Below are 11,952 nucleotides of genomic sequence, written 5' to 3'. Positions count from 1 at the left end.
CCTTCTACTTCCTCATCCTTTGATTCTGTCTTGATGAGGGTTGATGTATATTGCTCCTTAACATAGAGCGCAACCCCTCCCCCCTTTTTCCCCACCCTGTCCTTTCTGTACAATCTATAGCCCTCGATATGTACCGCCCAGTCAGTTCAGTGGGCTATTAGGTTCTGGTATCTGTTTGACCTGACTTGATTCATTTTTAAATAGGGGTTCTTTCTAGACAACTGAGGTGAAATGGTACAGATTTCTGATTTCAAAACAAACTGTCATTTTTTCATTTTGTAGGTCAAAAATCACCAAATAGAAAGATAAGAGCCCAAGCAAATGCAAAGGGAATGTGTGAGGTGGTGGTGGGGTCAGGCATTTGTGCCTACAGGCTGAGCTGGTCCCGCATTGTCGTAGGGAGTCATGGTCTCATGCTGAATGAGACTTAAGTGCCTGAAAGGTCCTGGAGTGAAAAGGCCATGTCCTTTCTCTGCTTCAACAGGCAAAGAACACACTACCATTTTTACAAATTGTAATGAAGTTTAACCCCCTGAATATACACAACAAAGCTCCTAGCGAGCCTCCAGGGATATTAGTTGCATGGTACCCCTCCAACAATACAGGACAAGATCTTGCCATAAATAAAGAAATGAAGTACTTAAAGGCCTGAGATAAGCAACTGATAAGAGACGGTAACTGTACACATCAGTCTGCACTGGGAGGAAAGGGACTTCTGAAAAACTGTAGTTTTGTTAGAGTCAGTAAGAACCAAAAAAAGTACTCCTATTTTCTAGGAATTTGAGATGGTAGTTATTGTAAGTGAAAAGATTTTGTATTCCATCAGTAAGATCTGGTAATTTTATGCCATATCTGCACTAATATAAACATACATATCTGTTACATATTTTTATGCAGCATGTTGCCAAGTTACAAATGAACTGAGATGATTTATATCAGCTGAGGATCCAGCTACAGCGTTCTGAGTTTTTGTCTTACATAATCTCTTTTGGTTTTAGTTTCCTATATCAAGAAATAATAGTAAAATTAACAAGGGCTGATTACTGTTCGTTCACTAGACTTTTTAAGTACCACAGTGACAAATACGTATTGTAGATTTGGCCACGTAGTCAGGATACAAAGACATCTGCCTTGATTTTAAGCCACACAAAATTACCTGTTTCATTAGCAGAACTACATGAAAGCATGGACAGAAGCACATGATCTGGTCTCCATCTCCTGTAGCTAGTAGGAAAAGAAAAAGACACACAACTGTGAATGACGTACTTTGTATGCAAGTGGATGATGCTTACTTGCACTGTTTCACTGAGGGTAACATCCTCAGACTGCACGTAGAACCAGCTAACGGAAGTTTTTGCAGCTGTGCTATGGTGTGGCCATTGGGAACAAAATACATCCTACACAACTGCTTCTTCTGCAACACTCTCCCTCTTATTCTGGCCTACAGGCTGGAGAAGAGGCAACTGCCTATCTATACTGCACTAGAGAATGGAAGGGAGTGGGGAAGAAGCCATAAAATGGCAACCTTATTTTACATGATTGTCTTCCTTCACTAAAAATGTATAAAAGAGGGCAGGCACTTAAGAAAGCATAGGAGGAATCTAGTTTTACTGTATGTCTGTGTTATTTACAATTCAGTCTGTATAACTAGAACAGTTCAAAGAAAAAAATGGCAAAATAAACATCCTTTTTTATTATAGAGGATTTTTTGAGTAAGTGAAGAGTACCCTGACAATGCACAAATGGCTATCACTGGGAGCCTAACAACTCTTCTGCTTTCTCAGCACAAAACCAAAAGAGGAAGCCAAACACTACTACTTACATGTAAAGGGCTGCCAAGTTCCCATTGCTATCAAAATCCAGTGACATTTGGAAAGGAAATGACTGACTGCTGAAAGGCATAACTAGCAGGTGCAGATGGCATTAGAACAAGTTTTTCAATGACTAATCTGCTACAGTCACAACACAGAAAGTACAAATAGTTTTAAGGACAATCATTCAGGTCCTGCCAGCTTTACTGCAGGTCGTGGAAGGACTTAGTTCCAGTCTAGCATGCAGTGTCTCTTAACTTCAATGATGTGTCAAATGAATTCAGTGACATACCCACGCAGTACAGAAGGACTGTACAATATACATGTCTCGTATATAAATATGTGCTAAAGCATCAAGGGAATTCAAGTGAGAAAGGTGATAATGTAAATCTAAAAATTCTTTAACACAGTCAGAGCTTTCATAAAAAAGCATCTGTTTGCCCTAAAGCATGACACAATCTGTACAAAGTTTCACAATAGTAGGCTACCGCAAAAGTGGTAAGGAAGTTGGAAAAGGAAGTGCTAAGTGTTCAGGAGATTCTATCCAGCACAATATTAAGCCAGTCATTTGCCCTATGGTTTGCTGTAGTGGTGTCAAAAGAGTCTTCAACCGATTTACACAGAAACCCAGAGCGCTAAAAGTGTTTTTGGAGAATGCAGTCTGGGATGCCAGCACCTTGAACATGCCAAATGAAGACCATGATGGCTATGGATATTGTCTGTGCTCTAAACTCTGTATGGATTTGGTGCATGCCTGAAGCCTGCTTGCCAAAATTAAACATCACTTTTCATTTATTTAGCCTCTCAAATCACACCCCTCTGTATATAAAATACTGAGGAAAATGAAATCCTCTGCTGTATTATAGGACTATATGCCACACAGCAGCATACATGTAGAATAAGAACAAATAGTACTTCGATATCTGAAATATGTTGCTGCCCAGCCTGAATAATTAAGGAACAGCAGGAAGAAGATTTCCAGTAGCAAAAGAGTTCAACCAGGCCTTCTCTCCTTCAGGGCCCATTAAGAAAAGCTAAAAATCAAATTAAATCTATTTGCCCTGTTCCTCCCTTCAATAATCTCACCTCCATAGACTGAAGCATGGCAGAATGATTTCCACTTTTGCACAGCTTTTCATTTTCAAATATTCTAGAAAGACATTAAGTTGACATACTAGTCGGTCATTTTTGAGATCTGAAAAATCTAAGCTTTGTAAAACAGCATTGTGGGATTCATGTTTATTGCCTCAATAATTTTGCTATACAGTGCATTTATTTTTCAAGACAAAAAATGGTTCTCCTAGTTTCCTGCCCTGGCTTTTCATCCCTGGCTCTGAAAGTCAAGCTAAGTATTTCTATTGGATTCTGATAACACCCTACAAGAGTGGCTGCAGAAATCCATACACACTAGCCCTCTAGAAGAATGAGGTTACCATTTTGTGGAATAAGGCCAGGAAACAAAACTAATTGTACAGAAAGCATTGTCATAGGCAAAGGGTTAACAGACTAAGGCAGAGGGCAAAAAAAAAAACTTCCTAATCTCTCAGTTTTATTTATCTAAGATATTTAACTTGTAGAAACAACAAACAACATCTTCCAGAGAAAAATGTGGGTTTTTAAAGCTAATATCATCCTTTAATATTTTCAGAACAATACACTGAATTTTCTGTACACTTTATGCCTCTGGTGATGTGATTATATTTTCAGTATGGAGCTATAATTAAACTCTCTTCTGTATTATCTTTTCCCTTCCTGCACAGTAATATGGTACCCAAGAAAGATCTTTATCAGACTGACCCAAAGCAACTGTTAAAACCACATTCCACAAATGCTTTCCTCCTTTCCACCCACTGTGCATGTACCCACACCTGCTCCAAGGGTCGCAAAGAAGTGACCTTTCTCTACTGTCCTCTCGGCATTATGGTTAAGGTGATTCCTCTAATTTACTGCAACTAAGAAAAAAGGGCATGTGGAACCACACACCCTTCAGGATTCACAGGACACAGTCTGTGTGAGCAATTAACCAGGCTCTGGAAACGGAAATATGAGCTTCTGTTTTTTTCTGATGTATAAAGACCAGAAACATATTCACATTTTTCTCGACTGTTTTGTTTAACACTGAAAATTTAGGTACTTTTTGGCCTTTCAAGCAATCATATAGCCTAGAAGAATGTGATGAAAGAAAGGTAGTGACATTACACGCAGCCAAAGAGGTGACCTTTTGAGGGGAGAAGGCATGGTAATAAAAATGTTTGCAAATCCTTTGCTTTCATTAATATATTTAATATTAAGCTTTTACATTTTAGCTAGTTTTTAAAAAAATATATACTTATTTTAATACTTTGCTTTGCCACCTAATGTTTTGTGAAAAGACTCAGTTAGGCATTCTCTTTAGTTAAGGTGTGGCAACTAAGGATATATATAATCTGAGATCCCAGGTTTTGATGGGGGACAACTTCAAAGATGATATTCCTAATATTTCCAAGGTAAAAAATAAGTGGGAGCCTACCTCTCTTCTGCCAAGTTTCTCCAAAAAACCCCTTATAGCCTTTCTTCACATATCATCAAGTAACAAAAAGGTAAAGACTACTACTTTTAAATAATTTTCAGGTCAAGATTAAAATCAGTTTTTAATATTTTGCAAGCACAGAATTTCCTTAGATATATTTCTTGTACTTCAGATTTTAAAAATAGTCAGTTTTCCTGAAGAACAACAAAGTTTTCATAAAAACCAGCAAGAAGGACCTTTACGTGACACTCGTATTAAGAGACTGTTCTACTTTCCATATACCAGCAGTTGGGCTGGAATAACTTTTTATTTTCTGACGCATGAAAAGGTGGTCTAGGTAAAGCCTAGGGAAGGCTGACACTTTACCTCAGCATGTTCTACACTAAACTTTCAGACAGAATTAATCATCTCATATAAATTACCACATTCTAACATGTTTATATCCCAATTTAGAAAAGGGCACTAAGAATACTAAGGCAATCAAAGCCTTGACAACTGCTGAGGCAGAATAATAGAGTTCTGATGTAATCAGAAACAAATTTGGCAAATATGTAGATAAGAGGTATAGAAATAATTCTGGTTCAGATTATATGCTTATTAAAAATTATTTAGATGCATGTTTATGTGGATTATTTGCATATCTTTTATTTTATTTTCCAATACATACCTGCTGCAGCTCCTACCTAGGAAAAAAAGAATTATATTACTTGGGAGACCATCTGGAATGTATAACAGCAGCAACACTAGCTGAACAGAATGTTTAAAAACGTATTATATATTTATACCCATACCAAGAATTCTTGCTAAATACACTTTCATCTTATAGTTATAAATAACCATGTTTTAAAGAGAATCAGAAGTACAATGTTATGACCTCATCTCCAACTCTGCACTTTACAAAAGTCTTAAGGCCCACAAAGTGAAAGCAGAAGGGAACAGTGTTTCTTTCACATACCTCTCCTTTGCTAACATATACACACAAACTAAAATGACTTTGCTAGGGAACCATCTCATTACCCTTTGGTCTAAATATACTGCTGGATGGTCTCCTTTCCCTGTTCCTTGTTTCACCTTCTGTTGGGCTGTTCTAGGATGCAAAAAACTAAGACTAGAAATAGACATTGCCAAATGAAGTGAATCAGCTGTACCAGGATGGATCAGCTGTCAGGGACCCATTCAATTGGGCAAAGTGAATGTTGCCTATTGTCCTGCAGCATCAATGCGCATGACAACAGGCAAATTGTTCTCCTGGGACTTGAGAGCCCCACTTATACGCACCCTGGGAATCCCCATGCAGGATCAGGCCCCTCAAGCCCTGGGAGAGCCTACCTGGCTTTCACCGCTTACCCAAATGCACCCTGCATCTGGGTAAGTGGGGAAAGCTGGACAGGCACTCCCATGGCCTGAGGTGCCCAATCCTGCTCAGGAATTTCTGTAGTGCCCAGGACTGGGCCCCTCAAGCCCCTGCCCAGAGCAACTGGAGAGCTTGGACAGCTCTTGGCTACCCATGCTATTCCTCTATAAAACAAAAAGACATCTGCCTCAATAAAGTGGCAAAAATTATCAGTAAATCTTTAGGATTGGGAATCTAAAAAAGATGACAAAGCCGGTAGGGAAATACAAATTGCCCATGCGAGGGACTAACAATAGAGGGATGGGGGTGGGGAGGGGAACGCAACTAGGTTACAGGAGATACAACGTTAGCCAACTAAGCCCAGGGGTGGGGGATGGGAGGAAAGGGGAAGGGGAAGGAGGGGGTTTGCGACGCTGAGAGAAAAAGGAGATAGATACACACAAACTCGTTACAATGGTCTGCAATGGTGGAGGAAGTGGTTCGAAGGAAGTGTCTCAGTCCATATAGAGTCTCATTGTGGGGGTCCTCTTTGGGTGGCGCGGGGTCATCCATGGTTGAAGAATCTTCTCAAAAGTGAAGGTCCATCTAGTGCATTTAGGCGGTCCCCTCCGGGTCCGGTCCGGGGGCGGCTCATCTGGTGGGGTCAGAGTACCGGCAGCGGCCCATGATGTGTTTCACGTAGATGTCGCGGGACTAATGGATGGTGTCAGACACCATGAGGCAGCACATCAGCTTGGCATAGCGGCTGGAGATGCGACAGGCACGCAGGATGTTCTTATGGCTGGGGTCCCAGGCTCCCAGCGTTCCCGCGATAAGCGCATCGACTGTCACGTTGTAGCCATGGCCCCTCAGGGTGTTGGCTAGCAGGGCGTACTTCTCCCGCTTGCGAGTCTGGGCATCGGCGAAGGCTTGGTGCCAGTTCTCGAAGGGGATGGTGACGTCCATGATCACGACCTTCTTGGCCTCTTCATTGGTGATGACTATGTCGGATTGCATCTCGCAGCCCGGGACGGTGCTACCTTCCATCACAGCCACAAATTTGGGCATTTGTAGCTCAACAAAAGGTATGAATGCCGATTTGCTTTCACTCTGTACCACCACAAAATTTTTTATGGCAGCACAAAGGCAAGGAAAAGCATGCTCTGATTCCACCCTAAGGGTGTGTCCACACATGCAGGCACATGCGCTTGCAGCAGCTCAAACAGTGGCAGCACAAATTTGTGCCTCGGCACACGTGCCTGAACATGCACTTTGGTGTGGGGCAACTTGTGCCACTTGGGGCAAACTGACCCTGCCCAGCTCTTCCCAGATCTTCAGCCAGGGGAAGCCAGAGGCTGGGGCCAGTACCTGTGCTGGCCCCAGCAGTATAAAAAGCTGCCCTGGAGAGCAGATCAGGGCTACTTGCCCTCAGGAGCTTCTGAAGCCCAGTCAGTTGGTACCTGGGGACACTAACTCCTTGGGCCTGGTGAAGCAGCCCTAACCTAGAATGGTCCCTGCACCCTCTGCCTTGCTGTGACCTGCTGCCACCTGTGGCAGCATCTTCCCCCTTGGACCTGCAGCCCCAGGGCTATGTGCCTGTCAAACCCAGATGGGTACCGCACAACCGCTTGGGCTGTGATATGGACACTGCAGCAGAGCTGCCTGCATCTCTGGGCTAGCTGCCAGTGGGCTGTGGCTGTAGAGCTGGCCTTCATGCAGCACTGCTATCATGTCTTCTGGTGTCTCTGCCCTGCCATCTGGGCAGCTATCAGCCAGAAGATGTGCCTATTGCAGAGGCCCACTTTGAACTGTTGAAGCATGTCCTCCTGGCCCCAAATGGCCAGGAGGTCAGCCACCTTGTCTGCCCTCCAGTTGGGCTGCTGGTGCTGGCCCCGAGCAGGTTTCTTGGCCTGGGTCTTGCCACTTGCCTCATCAGCAGGAATCCTGGTGTTCCCTGTTTAAAAATTCCAAATTTTCTGATATAAAAACCCACATTTTCTCATTAAAGAGATGGCCATGGCCCCCTCCCCCCCATTCCAATCAATACGTCACTGTATGAACAGCATTAAAAAGTTATTGTATGGCATGATTTTTATTGTGTGCAACCGTGCATGCACGTAGTTCAGAGGGAACTGTGGAGATGTGGGGTTGGAGGGTGGGGAAAGAGCTGTGGGGGAATGGGTGTGGGGTTTGTGGGAGCAGTGTGGGGCTTGTGCAGAGGTCTGGAGTAGTGTGGGGTTTGTGGGTGGATTGTGAGGGAGTCTGTGGGTGTGAGGAGACTGCTTGGGTGGAGTGGGTCCCCTGCCTGTCCCCCCTGCACACTGTACCACAGCCCCCCCTGTAGCAGCAGCAACTGCCACTGGGGTACTCATGGCCTGCTCCTAGCAGAGACCCCCTGTAATGCTGCCTCAGACCCAGGAGCTACACATGGAACAGAGTGTGCGTCTTCAGGCAGAACCAGGCCATCTCTCACCTAGGCTCCTGGCACTGCAGGCAGAAGCCACATGCTATTGGGCCAGGCCAGCTCCTGCCTCCATGTGGCCTGCACCCCAGCAGGCCATGATGGCTCCATGGAGGCAGAAGCCAGCTTGGCCCAATATGCTTGGCTTCTACATGCAGTGCGAGAAGCCCAGGTAACAGAAAGAGCTGGTCTGGTTCTACCCAAGGGTGCGTACCAGCGGGATGGGATGTGCAGCACTTGGGTCTGAGGTGGTGCCACGCTGTTGGGGGTCTCTGCCAGGAATGGGCCATGAGTGCCCCAACAGCTGCTGCTGCAGGCAGGACTGTGCACCATGAATAGGATCAGCTCTCCCAAGCAGTTCCGTCCACTCCCATACAGTCCCTCCACCCACAGTCTCCTCACCCCCATGTCCCTACTTATCGGGCACCCAACCTGGGGTCCGATACACGCTGTCAGCCTTGCCCCACTCCTATCTGCCCCAGCACGGTAAGGCAGCATGCTGGAGCAGCAGGGGCATGTGGCAACCATAGAGACACTCTGGCCATGTGCTAATGGAAGTAGCAACCTCTGGTTGCTTTAGGGCACTCTCTAGGAATGCACCCTGCACCACTTTTTCCTAGTGTGTTATTTTTTGATACCAGGATTTTCTGGTATAAATTTTAGAGTCTGCGCTGCAAATATGCAGTGCAGGGAACATTTTTTCATTCTTAGCAGGCATCTTGCAGCATCTCAAACTGCTCTGAGGTGCCGCAACAGGCGCATGCTCATTCATCTGGAAGTGGCCTAGGAGTGCATTTGCTATATGTTTAATGCCCCTCAACAATATGAAATTATTCCACTATATTCCAAATGCTTACTTCTAATGATAATTCTAATTGGCACTTGCTTTCTGGGATCCAGAATAAACTATTGCCTAGTGCTTCATATTCTCTGATAGAATATCAGAGATATTGACAGTCTCCTTCTGCTATGGAACTTCCTTGAATAGGAAACCATTTTCATAAGTGGGCTGATGGGGTGATTCTGCTCATTAATATCACTTTTCAGAAGTCTTCTTAGTTTTATTTGTTCAGTTTAGACAGATCCCCAATGGTTGGCAGTGAAAGATGATCAGCTAAAGACAGTTAGCAGCAATGTCTAGGCTAACTGGAGCAGAAACTGATGCAGAAGAATCTGTAATAGACTCTTCAGAGGAAGATTTGTACCTTTCCCTTTGACCAAAAATTCCCAGGTAATAGTGGAAACACCAACCTGAACCCCCAAATCTGGTGCATTTAGTCATAGCCAAAATATATTTTAGTTCATCTATTGTACCCCCAGAAACATTGCAAAAGTGAAAGGAAAAGCATTTAGACTCATGAATGCAAAAATGTCTGCTAGAGTAATGAGAAGTTTCACTTTCTTCTTCTACAGTTTTGTAGGCTATATTAAAAAAGATGGTCACCCTGACCTTGAAAAAAGCCTAAGATAGCTATGGTTTAAAAAACCTGAAACTTGGCGTATGCATTCTGAACAAGGGCTAATACTGTACTTTGTTTTTATTCAAACATCTAAAATTACAGATGTGCAAGATTAATGCATTAAGCACACAAAACACCTTCAAATCCTTAACTTCAGAAGGATGTAGGAAAGTTTAAAAGTTTGGTTATCTGAAAGACTGTAAAATCTAGAGGCCTTCACTTACACACATGTTGCATGATATTAGTTAGCTACACTTCACCGTAAAAAAGGTTTTTCCAGTAACATAGTCTTCCCCACAAACTTTGGGTAGAGATAAAGCATAAGTCATTTTTACCTCAGCATAACTAGTTGAGGGAAGAACTATTTGTGTTTTCTCTCAACTAGGATTTAGCAAGGAGAGGATGCTTTGCTTTACAATGAAGACACATATTAACTCTTGATTATACCTCCCATAGGTGAAAGGGATGAAGAAATAAAGAAGAAGACTGGTGACCCAATGTGGCAGTCTGAGGAAAAACAGCTCCCTGTTAGTAATACAGCAGAAGAGCCTCTGAGAAAATTAAATCACCATACCCAGTTAGTTATTAAAGGATAGGGTGGAAGCCCCAAGTGGAACCTTGTTTAGGTAAAACCATTTGTTTAACAAAAGGAGCAATCTAAAGGTATCAGAGCAATTCCTACTATGTCTAGATTCTGGTCCTGCAATTGGATCCATACAGATAGATCTACGTGCCTTTGGGGTAGAAGTAGAATGGTGCCTGCACAACCCAACTGCAGGATTTAGGACAGGGGGAATATGTTGAAAAAAAATATTATTATACCCAAAGCTTTAGGTAGAAATCCTTGTTTAGCTAAATATGTTTTTGTTCTAGTTCAAGGCTTAAAACTCCTATGTATTCAGCTGTTAGTTAAGGTGGCAGCAAGTGAGTCTGTTCAGAGATCTCTACCTTCTAAATCAGGGAGTTCTTTTATCATGCATAAATGCTGCTTACACCTTACCTGCAACAATGGGTGTATACAGAAGTGCTCTACGCACGTTTTACAGCGCTATAATTTAGAGCACTTTTTCTAGTGCTATAAAGTTACAGTACTCTGTCAGTGGCCTCTGAACCTCCCTGCACTTTCCAGGCAGCAGGAGACTATGGACAGCAGCAGACCAGTGGAGAAGACGGAGCTGAGATGACAGGCTGTTACTTAGCCTCTCATCCTACCCAGCCTCCTCTCCGCCCGCCACTTCTTCCCTTCCAGCCCTGGGAACAGACATTGCTACATGTCTGCTCCCCAGCCATGCAGGGTCTCAGGTTGTGTGTGTGGCCACTTTCAGCATGCATCATAACCCATGCCCCTACATGCACACCACACCATGTCCTAACTCCCCTCCCCTTCCAGGGTCTTTTGCTCATTCCTCCAACCCCACACCCCAAAATTTTGCTGGTGAGTGCTGATTTGTTAAAAGGCAACATGTTTTGACACTGACCATCTGGGGTTGGAGGAGCTGCACAGGGCCTGGGGGCCCTCAGCACAGACCCAGTTCTTCCAGCTGCAGAGCAAGCCGTGCTCCTTGGAGCTAAGATGTGCCCTCCCCTCTTCCCTGGTGGTGCCGGGGAGCACTAACCAAGTTTGCAAAGCTCACAGGATACTGATGGAATTGCCAAAAATTTGACCAGTGTACAAAAGTTATTTACAGCTCTGTAGGTTGCCAAAGTGCTGTAAAATACAGTAGGCCTGTGGGAAGCAGCAAGTATTTGATTTGGCTGAATCAGAGGGACAGTGATTCAATTTGGTGATTTGAATCACTGTCCTACTTCAATTCGGCCAAATCGGATTTGGAGAGTTGGCTGCCAAATCGGGCCTAATCTCCTCTGAATGAACAAGTGGCGGCAGTAGGGGCATGGCAGTGGCAAGTGGGGCCCCACTGCCTGCCCAGTCCCCCAGCCTTCTCCCATGGCTGCTCTGCCTGGCTCCAGCATCCCAGTATTTAAAAAACAAAACAAAATGCCCCGCACTCAGTGGCTGCAGCAGTGGCAATCAAGGCCTCTCGGAGCTTGTGGTGGAACCTCCCCATGCACCACAATAGCAGGGGGCAGCGGTGATTGTCCCACCCTCTGGCACCCGTGCGGCAGCTGTTGCATTCTGTGGGAGCAGGGCAGCGAGGCAGGGTGCTGCACATTGCCCTGGAGCCTGGCAGCACTTAGCCTGAGTGGCCCCGGCTCCTGGACAGTGTGTGAAGCCCCATGGCACCTGGCAAGATGTGCTGCACCTGCATGATGCAACAGCTGCTGCACAGGTGCCAGATCAGGGTGGCCAATCCCTGCTGCCCCATGCTATGCAGGGGGGCTCTGCCATGAGCCCCCAGAGGCCCCGATAGCTGCTGCTG

At 44.5% G+C, this 11,952-nt stretch overlaps 1 protein-coding gene across 2 annotated transcripts in view; it reads right to left on the bottom strand.

The window, feature by feature from the left end:
• LOC109319539 (N(4)-(Beta-N-acetylglucosaminyl)-L-asparaginase-like) overlaps window positions 1–11,952 on the bottom strand; it is a 34,823-nt gene that overhangs the window by 4,290 nt on the left and 18,581 nt on the right. The window contains exons 7-8 of one of the 2 annotated variants that reach the window (XM_019549167.1): window positions 4,988–5,003; window positions 1,157–1,224 (exon numbers count right to left, since the gene is read on the bottom strand). In XM_019549167.1, the coding sequence (XP_019404712.1) occupies window positions 1,157–1,224; window positions 4,988–5,003 (84 nt within the window). The remainder of the gene's footprint in view (window positions 1–1,156; window positions 1,225–4,987; window positions 5,004–11,952) is intronic. The other variant, XM_019549165.1, reaches the window with a different exon arrangement.

The sequence above is a fragment of the Crocodylus porosus genome, unplaced genomic scaffold (assembly GCF_001723895.1).
Source record: "Crocodylus porosus isolate Cpor-Errol unplaced genomic scaffold, CroPor_comp1, whole genome shotgun sequence".
Lineage (NCBI taxonomy): Eukaryota > Metazoa > Chordata > Crocodylia > Crocodylidae > Crocodylus > Crocodylus porosus.
This window is presented reverse-complemented; position numbering and strand designations above follow the sequence as displayed.